General features: G+C 36.5%; 1 protein-coding gene across 1 annotated transcript; it reads right to left on the minus strand.

The window, feature by feature from the left end:
- Nucleotides 1-226: 226 nt before the first annotated feature.
- LOC144439129 (histidine N-alpha-methyltransferase-like) lies at nt 227-20,642 on the minus strand. The gene is made up of 6 exons (XM_078128398.1): nt 20,413-20,642; nt 5,579-5,790; nt 4,908-5,051; nt 2,403-2,606; nt 1,056-1,334; nt 227-414 (listed from the first exon to the last, which is right to left on the minus strand). The coding sequence occupies exons 1-6, from the start codon at nt 20,640-20,642 to the stop codon at nt 227-229; spliced, it is 1,257 nt and encodes a 418-aa protein (XP_077984524.1).
- Nucleotides 20,643-21,106: the final 464 nt, after the last annotated feature.

The raw sequence follows: 21,106 nt of genomic DNA on the forward strand, positions 1-21,106 counted from the left end.
AATAAACACTGTCGTAATCTTAATAAACGTTTTCCTAACCACATTATTCATTAGATGTTTGAGCAATTATATCTACAATCTGGTTTGCATTACTGTAACATCAAACTGCTTGTTGACATAGGGAGGTGGGGGTGGGGGTGATAATTTTGTCAAAGACTACAGTGAAAATCAAATTACGATTACATTTACTTATTCTTACAACACACAATGATATACGTGTTATATTCTAAATTCGTTTCAGCATTGCCAAAGCACACTTTCTGTTTTCATCCATCCATTTCTCGACCACGACCATTCCACATTTCTCCATAGTATCTTTGAACTGATCCCAGGTCCATTTTACATTCATATTTTCCAATTCGTGAGTATACAATACCTCTCCTTTCTTGACTGTTATGTCGACATCTACCACCCCTGGAATGACAGAAATATATTTGATGAGAACGCTACCAATATTTTCATTTTATTTTAACACTTCTCCATGACAAGGACTCACTCCCATCAAAATCACCATGAACAATGTGTGTATTTGGTGACCCAAACGACCCTAGTTGAAAACAACCTATCTTAACAGTTTAAGCTACAGTCAGAATTTACGGCAGAAGGGGTGGGCCTGGGCAGAAAACAATTTAGTCAAAGGAAATTCACATCCCCTTTCGCGCTCTCAAAAATATCATGTGAATCCAATAATTTTTCATAGCCAGCCCTCCCCCTCTAGACTACATAATTACATTTCAATATGTGTAATTATTATAAAGTACCCCCTCCCACAAATTCTGCATTCTACAATGCGATGAAGAGGAGTCTCTTCGAAATATTTGGGTTAGAGCTGTTTGGTTTTTGGTATTATTTATAGACAGAACCTCAGTGTAAAGTTATATATATATATATGTATATATTTTAAGGCATGCAGAAACATTTTGAGCATGGCAGTCACCCACTTCATTACTGAATAGAATACGCTTTAGAATAGTACTGTGGCAAAGTAGCAAGGAATTTTCAAATGTACCGGTGGCGTTTCTCTAGCTCTATGTGGTTAAATTTTCCCAACTTACCCAAGTGAATAGTTTGATCCTTCTTACTCGTCAAACCATTCTGGACATAATGAGGTTTATCGATTATTCCATAAATGTCGTCACGTTTAACGTATTTGAAGTGCAAGCTGAAGTCATCCATTTGAAAGTTGGCATCGAAATCACGGTTTAGTTGGGTTAAAGTGTTCATATTAAAGGGCACCATGAATTTGTTCGCAATAGATGGATCATTATACATCCTTACTATGCCTTCCTCGTCTCTTACCAAGTTGATTCCAACAAGAAATCCATCGTTAATATCTGACAAAAGACAACATGTCATAATTGATAAGATAGACAAAACTGTGTATTATATGAATAGCCAATCATTACAAACTGTGAAATAAGCCGCGCCCATGCACTTCGCGACTCAAGAGCCTTTAGAGTCGTGACACCGTGGAGTTGTGAAGTGCGTGGGCGGGCAGTAGCCCCAGCTATAGACGTAGTTCGTCCTACCTGAGGCAATCCCAAGTCCTACCTGAGGTAGGATAGATTTTTGTCTACACATAAGAAGTTTATGGCGTAGACCCCATCCTGTCCAGCTCCTCAAAATGTATGCTGTGATGTCATGACAGTTCACGTTATTTTGATATTTCTTTCCGATTTTACGTAAATGACGCACGTTGAGTCATAATTATACGATAGACGGAACAGAATAAAGTGAGAAAAAAACTGCAAATCTGTAATGTTTCAGTGCTACAATGGGATCGTGGTCAGGAGGGTTTCGCAACAGATAGCGTTCACACAGCACATAGGACGAAGTCAGGAGGGTTTCAGGACACGTTTGCGACTATAGGGGCTTCAAACTATCCTGAATCCTACCTCAGGTAGAATTTTCAGTGTCGTGTAGATGAGGCTCTTAAGGTATATGCATCATACATAGCATTGCTAGAGCATAGTTTAAGTTGCCTCATGTTATCATTTCCCTAATATTGTAAAGCCTTATATTGATAGAAATAGTTATATCAACTTTATGCAATCAGTCATATATTGATTTATGATGTGTACTGATATGACATTTTTTCATTTATTCCCAGAAATATAACCGTGTACTAATGATAAATGATTACATGATACCAGGGAAAGGGGATTAGAGGTAGTTGACTAGCCACTAATCGAGCCCAACCCACTGTAAACACATTTTCCAATTTAGACAAAATACAATATCCGGGCTTTCGAAACTGTTCCTAAACACTCGATTACAATACACAGATCACAGATACAATCATAAGCATTGTCGATTTTCACACATGATAGAAAATACACAGAGTGAAAAGATGTCTACTGGTAATGAAACTATCTGGAGAACTGTCTAGTCGCATAACTTACCCATAGCATCTTTGACTTGCAGTAGAAAGGACTCCATTTTATGTATCGGTATGTTACTGAAACTATTTCCTAGAAACAGAATCAGTTTCCTTTGATTAATACCTTTTAAGTAATCAATTCCTTCCAAATATTCACCAGTGAATTGGACAACTCTCAAACTGTCGTATTTGGTGCTCAAACCCCGTACGGCTTCTTCCATATAACCTGGACAAAAACATGATAAAATATAGTTATTGAAAATATATAAAGCATAAACATAGAGTCCTGTGTAACCTGTTGTGATCTGTTGCGCTAAATGTCCTCGTCTATGTTATTAACCTCCCTTTAAGCTCTGTGATTAATACTAGCAGTACTCAATCTCCTGGCGCTCATCATCATGGACTCGAAGTTAACTCTGAGAAATGAGCATTTGCATAGCCTATGTCAGGACTGACTTTTCACATGCGTATTTGAAAGTATCGTTAGAACCAGAAGATGAAATTTGTCGTCTTTTCGCTAGAAGAGATTGATTTTTTGCTCTGAGTAAATTTCATAGACCATTACCAATTCAATTTGATTTTTTGATTGACTGTATTGTAACTGTACATATAGTGGTTTTCCGCGCCATTTTACCTCTCGTAACGAGCGGCAATGCGGTGGGGTGGTTGGACAGTGTGTGTGTCTTGTTTGTATGTATGTATGTATGTATGTATGTATGTATGTATGTATGTATGTATGTATGTATGTATGTATGCATGCATGCATGTATGTATGTATGTATGTATGTATGTATGTATGTATGTGTGTGTATGAGTATGTATCTGTCTACTGTCTGGCTGTCTGTCCCTGTATGCAAGATAAATAAAAAACAAACGAAATTAATTATCATCTTTTTTATAGTTAACGCAAGAGTTGATTAGTGTTCGGTTAAGATCCATGCAATATCTAACCAAATGTATCCATAGTTCCATAATTATGAGTGCCGAAGTTTTTGTTACATGATTTTTCCTTCTGAATATAGATTTCTCTATATCCCAAGAAAATGCGAGCGTTTGAAGTTTTACAACCATGATAGCTACCGCGGTTTGCAGTAATAAACATTTCATTAGCTACATCAAGGCATGGTTTTATGGACTAACTGGTGTGAAAGGCTCAACTAGTCACAAATATTTATATAGTCACTACAGAAGTACTGGTTGACTACAACGTCAACCAGTATTAAAACCTTACAAGAGGCATTCAGTTTGTATCCAGTATCTTATACTGGCGGTCTCCTTTCTGATCTTACATCTCGAAAGATCATAAAAAGTTCAACAGAAAAATGAAAAAAAATGAAAGAATACACTTAGTAATGTACAATAGAAAATAATTGCAGCACAATTGTACAGTTTATGTGCTAATTGTTTAAACAATTTTTTTAACCCCATACCGCGACCGCTCCATCTCTTTTGTTACATTTGCAGTATACACCATCATTTTACTGTTGCTATGGGCGGTAATTACGAGCTGGGTGACCAAATGCCAATTTCTTGAATGTTTATTCACGTGCCTAACCACCCCTGTTGTGGTCTTTACAATATGTATAATCATTTCACTGTTGCTTTGGGCGAGGTCTTGTTTCAAGGCAGATATCTGTTCGTATTTTAAATGTTTGTCCACTTGCCTATCCATACTGCAGTTATCTTTGCCATGTGCACCGGGATTTGACAGCTGGTATGGGCTTGGTCTGGTTGCTAGGAATATATTCTTTTTGGATATTTATCATTTGCCTCTCAACCATCCGTGTCCTTCTCTTCTCAAAATACATCAACATTTTACTGTTGCCGTTGATATGGGCATGGTATAGTGCTAGCCATATTTGCATACATTTTTTGAATGTTTATTGACTTGCCTACCCAATACTGTTATTTTATTTATTGGTATTTGGCTGTTGCTAAGGGCGAATTCGTTGTTTGCTAGGGCCAGTTGCATCAGTATGTCTTGAACAACATCTGCAGAATAACTGCCGTAGAAATATCCCCACCAAATTACAGCTTTATCTAAGAGGTTGTTCTCGAAATATAAGTTTTTGAGCAAAATTAACATTGACATGTGCTGAATAACACACCGAGAAGCATGTTCACTTCTTTATCTACACAATCCTAAAACATTTACCCTGTAGTTCTTAAGTAATTGTTTTTTTTACTAAATACCCAAATTACACATCTGTAGTACGATCATTTTCATTAGAACAAATTCTACTTATCGTAGAAGTAATGTCGCCACCAAATACCAAGGCAATTGGTCTGGTGGTTTTTGACTCAAAGTCGTTTACACACACACACACACAACACACACACACACACACACACACACACACACACACACACACACACACACACACACACACACACACACACACACACACGCACTTCACCATATCTAGAGCACAGCTGAACTGAGGTTCAGTTGTACTTAAGATGGTGGCGAAAAATTAATTTTGTAATAAAGTAACAAAATAAGTATAAATATGGTTTTAATTTTTACCTCCAGATATGTCTATTGGTATGAATGTTAATGACTTGTTCTTCTCCAGTATTTCTTCTATGAAATACGTCGTCTTTTTACAGCTGCCCGCTCCAAGGTCTGACAACACTTCAACGGGCTGTTCCAAAGAAGAAACAATGTCACCTATTAAAAAGAAACAATACTTTATTACTACTTGTAAGGAGAGGTAATTGCAGTGAGGTGGTTATATGGTGTGTGTATCTGTCCGTCCCGTACACAATAACTCAAAACTTACTGGCTTTAATAAACAATGTTTTGGTGCATATCTTTGTTACAATAACCACTGCAGCTGGTTACATTTTGGACATGATCCATGAACTAAGTAGCTAAAATATAGCCACATTTCCACAATTGGTTGTGCTGATGAAGAAAGAGCCACACCTTTCTATTTACCCCTTTCTCCCCATTTTAAGCTCTCGAAATGTTTACCTCGTGCGGACTGAGGTGATGCAGTGGGTAGTTTGGCGCGCACGCGAATTCACTTCTTAGTTATCAGCCCTTTGTCTAAATAACAAGGTCCCACCTTTAAGTTAGGTCTTCGTAATTACACTTCTATGAGCAACATGTCAAGAACTGGGACTGACTGGTTTGATCGGCATCGAGATCGACGAGATGAATGGGTGAAAAATGATAACAACGTGGAAGCTTACCTATATGCTCTTTGATGAGAGAAGACTCTGTCCAATACATATGGTAGTATGGATTTTCCATGGCGTGTTGGTCAAAGAGTTTAGATCCAAATGTGTCATACATATACCAATGAGGTACATATTTAGGGGTTGACAATAACCCCGGTAATATTGCAGTAACTATCTTGTTCTTGGATGCCTCCTGTCGTTGAGAAGAGTTGACATCCATGTATCTAAGCAAAAAAACAAACATACAACACGTAAATACTAATGGGCAGATGATGGTATATATACAGATGTACCGCTACCAACATTCAGTACATAGCCTCCAATACAGGGAGATATCAAGTCTGGTATAAATACTGATACAAAATAGAAATAGAATAGTATGAACACAATAATTTCACACCCACAATTTTGGAGTAGAACATGTCAGATCAAAAACACACTGTTGTGTATTCGATTTTCAGCTTCCTCTAGGATATTGAAAATTGCCGCACTACTGTAGATGTACCAAAATGCACTTCTGGACCAGTTATGAGCTGTATATCATTGTATATAGTGCTCAATCTGGGTTTGAATTGATTTTATTTCCTCGTCTCGCTACGTAGCGGATGGTAGCGAAGGTAGCCAAGTAAAGTGATTGTTTAAAACCGATTCAACCCCATCTTGCACTAGATGTGACTATAAAGCAACGCTTATTGGAGTTTTTATATAGTCAATTGATGTAAACCCGCAGGACAAATAAACAGACAAAAAGAACCATGCCAGATTTGACCTGAAAGTGTCCCAATGGTGAGGTTGAGTTAAATATGACAATACATGTATTTCCCGCTAATAAAAATATCGTATAGTACAGTCATGAAACATACATAAATAAATATAAATAAAGCCATTGCATATTGTAGGTAGTGAATGACTGATGGACACTTTTGATAAAGCAAAATCTTAGAATTTACATTATCGAGAGTAAGAATTTGGGTCACTTTCTAATTTTCAATTTTATAAAAAAAATATAGGAAATAGGTTGACCACGATTGGCCACGGACCAAATAATGTGGAATTTAGGTATATAATATGGTTATTTCTTGATATATTAGTGTACGGAATATGTAAAGTAAACTTTGATGTCTTGTCATTAACATTATCTTTATCTTATCCAGCCTTTGTGGAGACCAATAAAATTAGTTTTGGTATATTCGAAGTCGTGGTTCCTACACAAAGACAAAATACAATAATGTTGGTTTCTTATATAGCGCTTTCCCACACCGTGCTCAAAGCGCTTTACAATTATTACCCCTGGCTCGGATCAGAACAGCACAACGGCCCTTTAGTCTTCCTCAACTCCCCGGGGAGCATACAATCCATTGCAGCCATTTTTTAAGCGCATAGGATTAAAGCCTTCACATTGCAACCTACATCCTACCAGGTCCCCAGTTATACAGCTGGGTTGACTGAGGCACAGTCGTGGTTCAAATCTTGCCCAAGGACTTTAGCCACTCAGAAACAAACAGCAGGCAGCTCGAACCTGCAACCTGTAGATTCCAAGCCGGTCACGCTAACCATTCACCCATCATGAATATTTGATGAACTAATCAACGTAAAGACGGTTTGGCTTACAGTGATTATTGTTACAGTATTAAATACTCTAAAAGGCAGCATCTTTTTCCTTGATTAATACATGATTTGTGCATTTGCGATTTTAAATTACTGCAGTGGAGAATATCCCACTGCTTCCTAAAGAATTGTTGGCATGTGTGATAAGGTGAGATTGTATTCCACCATAGATCTTGGAGGGGCGTCCATCAAGAATGGCGTTCTTTTATTTGAGTTTGTTGTAGCGATAGTACGGTGGCCCTGAGATGACATAGGAGCAATACATTTGTGGAAGAAATATACGCTCCTGATTTGGTCTGAATGTTTAGAAAAGTCCAGAGAGAGAGAGAGAGAGAGAGAGAGAGAGAGAGAGAGAGAGAGAGAGAGAGAGAGAGAGAGAGAGAGAGAGAGAGAGAGAGAGAGAGAGAGAGAGAGAGAGAGAGAGAGAGAGAGAGAAGAGAGAGAGAGAGAGAGAGAGAGAGGGGAGGGAGGGAGAGGGGAGGGAGGGAGGTAGGTAGGGAGAGAGAGCGAGCAAGAGAGAGCGAGAGAGAGGGGAGGGAGAGAGGGGGGAGAAAAAGAGAAAGAGACAGACAGACAGACAGACAGACAGACAGACAGACAGACAGACAGACAGACAGACAGACAGAGACATACATACAGAAACAGAAAGACAGACAGACAGACAGACAGACAGACAGACAGACAGACAGACAGACAGACAGACAGAGACAGACAGGCAGGCAGGCAGACAGACAGACATACATGCATGCATGCACACAGATAATGATAATTATATATTTATCTGAACGTACATTATATTCATTTTGTTTCGAATATGTTGTTGGTCGTTTTATGCTCTACAATATGTACGTGTGAACAAAAAGCATTGCAAACTCATCAATAATAAACATAAATGTGATAAGTTTGAACGAAACCACGCAAATCATAAATATTAGTCGTCGTCGCTATGGTTTTAGTCCAGTTGAGATGTGACAGTTACGTATGAGAATTGAAATGTTTTGAGGCAACATTTTCTACGTGACACTAATTAAAGTGTGGTAACGCTACTACATCATTAAAATACTCTTTTATGATTGTGCGTTGTTTGTTATCGTTGGTAAGGCCGTATGTTTGGAAACACTGAACTGAAACACAATTAACGATACACACATACAAATGTATTATAACTAAACAAACAACGGACAACAACTACAGAACAGATGTTTAAAGAATTTTGCTCAAAGGTTAGACGATTCTGCACAACATTTATTTCGATATAAATGGGGCGATCAATACAACGTAAAATGCATTAAGGTCATCGAGAAAGGTCGTTTACCTCTCGTCATTTTCATACTACCTGAGTACAAATCCTAGCTATGCCGTGGACCACATTGTGTATGAATAAAAGTGAATGGAGGCAAATAGACAGTGGCTCACTACTATATCATTGTCTCTTGAGGTTTGATATTTGTATTTATTTAAAACACATCTACATGTAAGTTCTAGATCAATCAGCCATGTTTACCAAGCAACTGATGCCAATTTCACTTGAATCATTCAATAAAACTTTCAAGTGTCAGTGACACCTATCTTTCAAAGTAATTATTGGACCATGGTATTATCAATCTATCATTAATGTACATTATTCTAACATTAAGAAATACAATTGTATGTATGTATGTATGTATGTATGTATGTATGTATGTATGTGTGTATGTATGTATGTATGTATGTATGTATGTATGTATGTATGTATGTATGCATGCATGGATGCATGTATGTATGTATGTATGTATGTATGTATGTATGTATGTATGTATGTATGTATGTATGTATGTATGCATGGATGTATGGATGTATGTATGTATGTATGTATGTATGTATGTATGTATGTATGTATGTATGTATGTATGTATGTATGTATGTATGTGTGTGTGTGTGTGTATGTAGTATGTATGTATGTATGTATGTATGTATGTATGTATATATATATATATATATATATATATATATATATATATATATATATATATATATATATATATATATATATATATATTGAACTTTTTGCTTTGATATTTCTATTTTGAACCCAAAAAATAATGTTTTGTCCTATGAAAGAAATTTTTTATCCTCATACTGAATATTTTGCTCTCAAAAACTTAATTATTTCTTCCACAAATGTATTGTTCCTATGTCATCTCTGGGTCGCCGTACGATAGTGGTTGGTGGAATAAGGTTGTTTTTATTATGTGATATTTCTAGCTTTACTGATTGCTCTTGAGGTCTGTGGTCTGTGGTCTGGTAGTTACTTTACGTTTGGCAAGGTGAGTGTTGAGTTTAGCAGTTCCAGTGATATTGAAGAAATGTCACGATCTGGTGGTTTTGAATTAGGCCTAAAAACCATTTAGTTCAGGTTACCCGACACTGGTTTTTCACTGCCGACCCCAACCCTTTTTATTAAAGTGTTCGGCGGAAAAATCAAATAAAATCGCGAAAATTGGGAAGTGTGAAGTGTGAAGCAGTGGATGCATAAACTTACCCAAACTGAACTTAAGTTCCGAAACTTTTCTTTCTACTAGTGAGAGAAAGAGCTTGCACACTTACCTAAGCTGTTGGTGATACGTGCAGTGTGATGTTCGACTGTCTGGCGGTCTGACGGATAAATATAACGCAATCTAGAAATCACTATGACAGGGTTGAAAGACGCGTCCCCTTTACAATGAGCTGGCGTTGTCTAAATTCCCTATATAACCTTCCCTCAGGCTGTTACTTCAAAGAATGAATTGAGTGAATTATCTACTGGATTGAATACAAACCTATGACGCATGTCCACCTTAGTGGTTTCTTTCTTGTCAGAACCAGTCACACAATCGTCGAATAATCAATCGAGCTTATTCATGTTTTTCAATACCGATGTCTCGAAAGATATGTACAATAATACATCATCTAACTTGTTCTAACTTGTTTTCGTTTTTGAATTGTACTGCGTTTGTTGCCCTGGCGGTGGGGTTACCTTTTAAATGGTAATAGTCGGGGAGACGTGGTGGGGGTTGGGGCTAAGAAGCAGACCAACTATCCATTCTTACAAGTTTTGCTATAGTCGGATTTTGCTGTGATCACTGGCATTTCTTTATAATGGTGTGGCGGTCGGATGTTCCTAAGCCAAGTATCTAGTATTAGGTTGTTTTCCGTTATTTCCTACAGTAACGACTACGTGGAGTTGACCTTGACTGTCTCGTGCCTTTTTGCTACGTTTTATCTAAAACTAAAGTCGTCGCCGCGCTCCAATGCGGAGCAATACTACTATAATCGCAAACTGAAGCTTCGGCATCTACCACAGTCACATGTACCGAACCAGGCAGGCGGGCTAAACAATGTAGCTTGCTGGGTTAATGAGCGTAGAGAAGGCGGCTACGAAGATTCTAAATACCATGACATTATTACAAAACCCTGTTTCAAAGTTTTTATTTCTGTCGCCGTTTTGCCGTTTTTTTACGTGATTAAGGAATGCTTTTGAACATTTCGTAGGACATGATAAATCCGCAATTAATGTTAAACTTAGGAATTGTCCAAATCTTTGGCAGATAGATACGATGTAATGATAGAAATGTCCACTTAACTTTCATGATGCACACGTGTTTGTACAGTTGCACATGAAAAACGAAAAAGATGGCAGACACTCATGTGGGAAAGTAGTTGCATTTCGTACAGTTTCAGTATTTGCACAGCTCAGCTAAAATATACCATTGCAATATGTTTAGGACAAGAATGTACTAGTCTGGATGCCAACGTGGTTTCTAACTAAACTATGTCTGGTCAAAGTCCCTTAATCACCACAAAAGGTTGTTCATCCAAGCAATGAACCCCAACTGTTATAATGTTGTAAACAGTGTACAAGTAGCATCCTGAGCTGACAACTATACCATATTTGGACTTTACATAACTGTCCCAATAAACACTAACTTTAATAGGGACTGTGTTATAGGTTAAAATTTTGTGATTGATTAACAAAGACATGATGTACTGACTGTGTGGGTGGTTGATGATGAATTTTAAATATATATATATATATATATATATATATATATATATATATATATATATATATATATATATATATATATATATATATGTCCTATAAAATTTTTGATATAGCTTACAGTTTTAATGAAACATTTGCATAATTAATGATTTTAGGTAAATAGGTTGTATCTTAAAAATGCAGGCTTCGAATTTTGTATAATATGATACATATATCAACCATAATAATACGCACCTGTCTTATGAAGTTTGTTGCTACAACTTTTAATGAGTATTTTGAATAATGAATGATATTCAGTATTAATTAAGCAGTATCATACACTCTTACATACATTAACTTAAGAAAGCACGCTTGTCCAAAAACAAACCCTGTTTCCATAGTTTTTTTAATTTAAAGAGTTATTTGCATAATTAGTGATTCCCTTACGGGAGGCATTCAGTTTAAATCTGGTCCAATGTTGGCCCTTTTCCTCCAACGAAGTGGAGAGAACAAATATGTGTATGCATTCATCGATCACGTTGTTTTGTCGATATCTGTTTTCGGTTTTGCAAGAGGCAAGAAGAAAACACCTTTCATTCTTTCAAGGTAGCTGTATCTAGGATCTGAACGACACAGACCATAGCAGCATGAAGTACACTACCTTTACGTACTTGATGTTAGGTCTAGGTCGTACAAACTGTGTTTGCCCGACCTTGGGTAGGGACTCACGCATGCGCAGACACAAAATTACATCATTTTCTAATAATAGTAGTATGGGCGTATTGTTGAACTACACTATTGAGGTGCTGTGCTACATTTGCTGATTTTGACGGAAATTGGAGTACCTCTGAACACTTCTTGGGTCTTGAAGGCTCCATAATTAATATTGGCACGAGGAAATGTCTGAATTTTTGGCAGGCAATGAGTAATTTAGCAGAATAATCCACCCAACCACAGTCCCTCTAATCACTCAACTTTGCGAGCTTCCAACTATTTACGTTTACGTTTAAAGTTTAGCTCTGCTTCCGGTTCAACGAATATTCCCCAAAAAATTAGATATAACCTTCCCCGTGTTACTTCAAAGAGGACAAATGCGTGATCTATGTGAATGAACAGTCAAATGGTACACCAGTCAAAGCAACCCTTTATTCATACGTATGCAGATGAATATCTATTATTTGCCTAGATAATATATAGACGAGTGCACAGCTTTGTGTATTTTCACCTTTCTAAACCATTGACTTTCTTTCATTTCACTCAACCGTATACACACCCACCTAGATACCACGAAATGATGTAATAATGTGCAAAGTTATGAGGAAAATTAGATTTTACATCTCCCCTGGAATATCTAGTATCCACACTGAGTGACTGTATACTGCGAGTAAAAATTTGTCAGCAGATCATAATGTTACATTTCCTTGGTATTAGAATGTATTTATTTTCAACTCTATCATGTTGCCAGCAATATACTGGACAACATAGCCAATAGTAAGTGAATCGAATTAGTAATCTAGTTTAGAAACTGCTGTAGTACAGAAAACATTTTTATGACATTTTTTTTTTAATTTCTATTGAAACCAATGACATTTATCACATTTCATTATTCAAAACTTTTCAAAAATATTTATGGTTAAAAATAAAATATTTTCAAAAATAAATATGGTTAAAATTAGCAGTGTGATCAATGAATGGGAGGGGGAGTTTTGAGTCAGTGCCATGATTAAACTGAAAAATTATGAACAGGACAAGTGCACGCATGGAAAGCCGCAGTTTTATTAAGTCTAAAGAAAACAATATATATATAATATAATGTGATATATATGAAAATCTAACAATATATATAATATAAAGTTTCTAAAATGAACATATCTTTATATGATGCAAACAGTTCATTATATGATGCAAGTACATCATTATGTGTGACAATTATTGACATGGGTTTACAAGTATGTTAACTCAATTTATAATATTGTACTTGATAATTAGCTGAATTAATCAATATTAATAGCTCACTCAATCTAAGAGATATCCTAGAACTTTAGGTTACTAAACCATGAATATTTTGTATGTCCGTGAATCATACTTCTCATAGGGTTCCTATCTAAAGAGCTTTATAAATATGAAACATTGGATTTTGGTTAGCAATTTACCAGATACACTTAAAATTACTGAAAATGTAACATGTAAAATTAAATATGCAGTGTGCGGTATTAAGCTTTGAGAATAGAGTATCTGTTGCAAGAACAAAAAGAGTGTTTGTTGTCAACAGATGGGAGGGGGGGGGGTCATTGTGTTATTTTACTTGTCAGAGGGGGTTGGGGGTTGGATTGTTTTGTGGATGAATTGCAGGGGGGTGGGGGTCACTATCTTTAAGTACAACATGAACAAAAAGTGACCGGCCCACCCCCGGCCGTAAAAAAAACTGATCGCTCCCTTATGGAGGGGTGCTGTAACAGTAATCCTGATAAATAAAGTTATGAGGTAAAATAGTAATACTTGCAAAGAGCTACCCATTTTAGTTTACTGGAAGACTGTCAACACAATATAATGTCGACGATTAACAATACATTCATGCCAAGCAGTTTTACTTGATTCATCCTTGAACCCAGAGATTCATAAAAAACCCGCAAAATATACATATATAGCAAGGCTAATTTGGATGGCCTGAAAGCTGAACCTAACGATTATGTTACAAACTATTTAAAAACATCCACAAAACGCTCTGTGGAGAGGACAACTGGACAAATAAAACCGGTTGTTTATAAAATAGCCCTGAGTGTCTCATGTCATAAATATCCTGCTATTGAAAGTGGAATTCCAAATGGGTATAACACATACCTTAAGTACCACAAATAAATCTCGATCAATGGTTTGTCACTTATAAACATTTTCATTGCCAACTTCCCTTTAAGCTGACAGAAACAGATCCCTATTGTTTGAAATACGTCATCAAAGGTTTAAAGATTCCGAGGAAGATTGTTCAAGAAACCACAAATGATACTTTATGTACCTTTATCAGCAAATTTATCGTTTAATGTTTCTAACTTTTACTATACCATATAAAACGTTTATGAGAAGATATACAACAGGTACATCCAACAAAAGCATACACGTCTGTTTGCCTACTCCTCCATCATACTTAAGGTTTAAGAGTGTTTCAGAAGCTCTACTTGTCAAATATGAGCTCGACACGCAACAATACCAATGAAAAGTTGAAAGGTCAATTGATTAGACCGACATATACGCCGTGGTAGGTCGTACATTTTTGTGTGTGTTGTGTTCCACGATCATACGCTTTGATTCTAAATCAAAGTGCTTCATTTCATCTATTTGATATGTCATAGGTTGTACCAGACAATTTGGTAAGATAAACAAGTGGAAGAAGATACCTTACAACCGATTTCAAGTTAGCGTCCACTGGCTCTGTTTAATACAACCATGGAGAAATCAATACGAAACCACATTCTACACTAAAGACAGCAAGATCGCAATTTCTTGCAACATTTAGTCTATTATGAAATAAACAATTTAAAACATACTGCAACCAGACACAGAGATGTGGATGCCAATGGGTATGTGTGTGTGTGTGTGTGTGTGTGTGTGTGTGTGTGTGTGTGTGTGTGTGAGTACATATATTAGGGTCAATATATGTACAAGAGCCATACCGAGTGTAAACTTGAGGTATTGAAGATCATTGTCGTCGGTCGAATAAGGTTGTTTTTATTCTATGATTCTTCTAGCTCTACTGTTTACTCTTGAGATAGCTGTGGTCTTGTAGTTACGTTACGTTTGGCAAGGTGAGTGTTGAGTTTTAAATTAGCAGTTTCCGCTCTGTATTTATAGTTGGTCAATGGAACATATATGCTATGATATTTAAGAAATGTCTCCATCTGGTGGATTTGAATAAGGCCTGAAAAGATTGTTTGGTTCCAGGTTATAAAAGACCCCACATAGTTATTTACTGCTGACTCTAAATTTTCACATACCTTAAGTACCATCAAGATCGATGCTTAGTCACAACTATTTTCATTGCCAACTTCCTTGTAAGCTGACAGAAACAGATCCCTATAGTTTGAAATATGTCAACCGTCACTCATTCCATACACCCTCACCAATAGCCATTGTGGTGAATATGTTTATCTCCCAAAACAGGTTAAGGGAAAAGGCTGATTATCTCAAAGTATCACCAAGTGAAGGTTAGCGCTCAGTATCTTACTTCTGGCAAAGCCCTCATCTGTTTGCCAAGACATTTCTTTATATGTATGGCCCCGAAGTCGATTGTCGAAGTACTGTATCATGCAATACACATCTTGTACATCTCCATGCGGGGTTGGCTACCGTATAATTCAATCGAACATAGGCAGAATCTCCGTGTAGCCTTTATAGGACGTTTGAGGTACGAAAATTCTTGTGTTCATGGGGGGGGGGGGGGGGGAGGCGTGAACAATTTTGAGAGGGCGATAGGGAGGGCTGCGAACAACATATATAACCAACATATTTTCTCTCTAAGGACCCCACCCCCTCCCCGCACTGTAAATTCTGACCGCAGCCTAAGGGCAGATGTCAGAGTTATGCGAAAAATCAACATAGTTGTGAGAAACAGTAAGATTAGTTCGTGAATACACCTTGAGTTTTTTATGACAACGACACATGCATTACAGTGAGTGTTCCAGAAAATGTTACCAGGTTTATGGCAAACACAATGATAAAACTCTCCACACAATACAAGCTATGTCACAAATAGGTGAAGAAGATACCCCGGAGAATTTTGAAATTGCTAATGCAATGACTATTCAAAATGTTAGAATGTTTGCACACCAACAATAATAATAGTGCCGTTTACTTAATATTTCAATCTGTAATGGAAGTTGTCCATATCAAGATATATATATATATATATATATATATATATATATATATATATATATATATATATATATATATATATATATATATATATATAATATATATCGGAGCAAATGGCGCGATAGTTTTTTTTTTATATTTTTTTATTTATGTACTCTATTGGATAACACACACAGGAACAAAAGTCGTGTAACAAAAAAATTAAACCTCATCATATCTATAACACAACCAAAATTACAATAAAGCGATAAAAGGCAAAGTACATTACAAAATATCCCTACTCAGCAAGGTAAATAAGCATTGTAACCTTTCTGACTGAAATAAAGTGTTCTAATTTCTGTACCTGTTTAACCTGTAACTTACAGTGTAAATGGTCTTCTCTAATGGTCATTGCTAGTTTGCTACTTGCAATGATGTTTCAATCACATTTATATAATCGAACCACAAAAGCTTACTTCACAATAGAAAGTATATATATAACTGTATGAACACAATAATTTCACACTTACAATTTTGGAGTAGAAAATGTCAGATCAAAAACACACTGTTGTATATTCGATTTTCAGCTTCCTCTAGTCTTGAAATACCGCACTACTGTAGATGTACCAAAACGCACTACTGGGCCAGTTCTGAGCTGTATGTCGTTGATGTCTGACTCAAATCTATTGTGGTTTATTATTAACTTTGTGCTTTAACTAAGGTCAGGGTTTATCGACTGACTATAAAGCAACGCTTATTGGAGTTTTTATGTTGTCATTTGATGTAAACTCGACAAGACAAACAGACAAAAAGAACCATACCAGATTTGACCTGAAAGTGTCCCAATTGAGGTTGAGTTAAATATGCTTATGACAATACATGTATTTTGCTAAAAATATCATATAGTACACTCATAAATCATAAATAAATAAATAAATAAATAAATAAATAAATAAATATAAATAAAGCCATTGCATATTGTTGGTAGTGAATGACTGATGGACCCTTTTGATATAGCAAAATCTTAGAATTTACATTATCGAGAGTAAGAATTTGGGTCACTTCCTAATTTTCAATTTTATAAAAGAAAATAGAAAATAGGTTGACCACGATTAGCCACGGACCAAATAATGTGGAATTTAGGTATATAATATGGTTATTTCTTGATATATTAGTGTATGGAATATGTAAAATATACTTTGATGTCTTGTCATTAACATTATCTTTATCTTATCCAGCCTTTGTGGAGACCAATAAATTTTTTTTGGGTATATTCGAAGTCGTGGTTCCTACACAAAGACAAAATACAACATTCGTTAATTCATGTCATTAGTCATGTTATTTTGATGAACTAATCTACGTAAAGACGGTTTGGCTTACAGTGATTATTGTTACAGTATTAAATACTCTAAAAGGCAGCATCTTTTTCCTTGATTAATACATGATTTGTGCATTTGCGATTTTAAATTACTGCAGTGGAGAATATCCCACTGCTTCCTAAAGAATTGTTGGCATGTGTGATAAGATGAGATTTTATTCCACCATAGATCTTGGAGGGGCGTCCATCAAGAATGGTGTTCTCTAATTTGATTTTGTTGTAGCGACAATGGTCGGTCGAATAAGGTTGTTTTTATTTTATGATTCTTCTAGCTCCACTGTTTACTCTTCAGATAGCTGTGGTCTTGTAGTTACGTTACATTTGTCAAGGTGAGTGTTGAGTTTAGCAGTTTCCGTTCTATATTAATAGATAGTCATATATGCGGTGATATTGAAGAAATGTCTCCTTCTGGTGGTTTTGAATAAGGCCTAAATATCGTTTGGTTCCGGTTACCGACACTGTTTTTTCATTGCCGACCCTAACCTTTTTTGTAAGTATTCGGGGGGGGGGGGGGGGAATCAAATAAAATTGCGAAAATTATGAAGTCTGAGGTGTGAAGCAGTCGATGCGGAAACTTAAAGTAACTTAAAAGACAAAATAAAACTGTTCTTCCAGTCTGCAATGGCTGTACATCTGATGAGAAATAATACAGAAACCATGCGGAAAACACAACTACATGAACTAGACACTCACATGAAAAGAAATCAACTTAAAATAGAGCGTATTCGGAACCACACGATATTTTAGGCCGATGGAGTTAGATGACAGTACATCGTCCAGAGGTCGAAATGTTTTTTTTTTGTGAGCTCGAGGTTGTTGTAAAGTGTACATGTGGTGTGGACATGTCCTTTTTAGTTTCATATATGTATCAAGGAAGGGTGGTTTTATGCCATTAATTTCCCCGTGGTCCAGGATACGGTAACACTCTCTCTGTAGACACAGCGTTATAAATAGCTTTGAGTGTCTCATGTCATAAATATCTTGCTATTAAAGGTGGAATTCGAAGTGGGTATAACACATACCTCAACTACTATCAATAAATCTAGATCGATGCTTTGTCACAACTATTTTCATTGCCAACTTCCATTTAAGCTGACTGAAACAGATCCCTATTGTGTTTGAAATACGTCAACCGAAGCATTGAAGGTTCTGAGGAAGAATGTTCAAGAAAATAAATTACATTTTATGTACCTTTGTCAATAAATTTATTGTTCAATGTTTCTAAAGTGTATACCATACAAAATGTTTTATGAAAAGATATACAACAGGTGATCCAACAAAAACTGTTCGAACACTTTCATTTTCAATTGCAGGCCAAAATTTCAGGTCGTTAGTGGAAGGGGAGAATAACGCCGATTAATTGGGATTTGCTTTTAACACTAGCACACGAGTACGCATGATAACATATACACCTCTCCGACTCTTCCGCGTTGTTTCAACTGTGCTCTCAATTCATTTAGCGACACTTTTTCAGTAACTGTTAAGGATGAGCGATAGATATTTTAAAAATGCAACTGCGCATACGGTCGCGCAGTGCACACTGTTTTACGTTTACGTGCTTTTTTACAATGTTGCCATAGTCAGTTCGTACTACATTCTTCAAAATGTCATCGGCTCCTAAAAACAGCGGTTGTTTTAAAAAAAACAAGAGAGACGGGAAAAGGTTAAAAGTGTTCTTGGAAAAGCTGAAAAGACTATGGGCAACATCCAACCAAACTAGGGAATGTGTTCAACTAGACATTCTTTATGCAGACTCCCAACTACATAAGATTTGCCACAATAGCCATGGATAAGAGTGCATGAGTTATTATTAACTTTCCTTTGATCAGAATGTGAGAAAAGGAGGCCTTTGCTTTACTGTGGTATGGCGCCGTCATATGGCGAGAATGAGAGAGGCTAATTCCTCTGTAGTTCAGCGGAACTCTACTATCATTTGTGGTATTCTTTGGAATACAAGAAATAATGGCTCTCTTCCACACATCAGGAATCTTATCACAGTCAAAACACAATTGAAAAAGTTGATGTAGAACTGAAATGTCTTCTGCAGCACATCGTAAGGAATTTTGTCAACTCCTACTGCCTTCATAACTGTCTTAACGTCTTCTAAAGTAAAATGCCTCTTCAAAAAATAGTTACACTCATACAAAGGATCATCCATATGACCTTCCAAATTTCATTATATAAAAATATTATCATTATTTACACACCGTCGCAAACCTCGGCCTGTTTTACGGCACCGTTCTTAACGCTCCGCCCCACTGGAAGTGTAACAGAAGAAATAACAGTTCTGGTTTGCGAGAATGTTTTGAAGTGCAGCGGAAGAAATAACAGCTGTGGTTTACGAGAATGCATTTACAGGGTTTTGATAAAATGAGGAGTAATTTTGGCACCAAACATTAAGAATGTCCTTAGTTGAACACAAAATATTACCCAGATTATCATAGACTTCCATCGAAACTGATTTACTTTTCGTTTGCCCGAGTCGCTTCAATTCAACCAAAAACTGACGACGGTCGTGTAGACATAAAGCTTCAAAATCATAATAACAGTACTTCTATATTGGCTTTCATGATGAAATCGCAGACTCTTGTCAAATATTTTAGATACCTTGCATGCCATGCTTAAATTCCATGGGAAGTCTACGTTTACCCAAATTCCGACCTCTGTACCCTATGAACACCTTTTCCTTTTCTTTAATATCATTCCATGAGGTAGACAGTTCAGCGTTCCAATAAAGTTTATGACATTTAGGTGAGCAATACGAGGCCCATCAGACTGGGTGTCCTATTCCGTCAATTCTTCAATACCGTTTACACGATGTCTAGCGTGACTGTCAGGTGTTTTCTTCATGATACGACCGTTTGCCGTGATGTGATAGTCGTTACCATTAGGAAGTTGAAAAAAACCTTGTGCATACTGTTTGATCTCAGACCGAAGTACGATCAATCTTTCAACGTGAGTTTTACGTGAGGGTAAATAAAGGGGCCATATCTATCACTGTCATTCAACCGATGCTTCTCTCGTAGCACCTTCTTTTTCTGCTCTACATTTTCCATTGCAAACTTAACCAAACCAGTTTTATCATGACGTACTGCGTCCAACACTTGTATATTAGCGGCCATGTCAGCTTCAAGCTCTTGTATAATAGCGTTAACTTTCCCGATCAAATTCTCATCTTCTCCATAGGGAACGCCTGAGGCGATGATAGTTATGCCTGCTACATCTGTCGGGTTCTGCATACCACCTTGCACACCTGGCAAACGTTGTAACTTTCGTTCAACTTCGTTAATTTTACCCTATACTATAGTCTCGCAATATCCATATTAAAGTCATCTTTCAAATCTTGAACTTTATGCTGGATGACAATTGTTAGATCATTCCTCAGACGGTCGATTTTTGCTTTCAAGAGAGCTCGAGCGTTGTATAGAAGATTGACCTGCTCTCAACTCTTGCAGTAGACCCATTACGTCATCATCATTTTTACCACGCCCAAAGCATAGGTCACCATTTATCATCTATCGTTTATTTGAGTACACGTAACAAAACCCTGGACACTTCATCAAGAAACTATCTTTTAAGAAATAATAAGGAAGGAAAAACTTGTAGCAGTAACATTAAGGCAACTACTCTTCTAATCTAATCTAATCTAATCTAATCTAATCTAATCTAATCTAATCTAATACAAAACAATATAATATAATAT

This window comes from Glandiceps talaboti, chromosome 8 (genome assembly GCF_964340395.1).
Source record: "Glandiceps talaboti chromosome 8, keGlaTala1.1, whole genome shotgun sequence".
NCBI lineage: Eukaryota > Metazoa > Hemichordata > Enteropneusta > Spengelidae > Glandiceps > Glandiceps talaboti.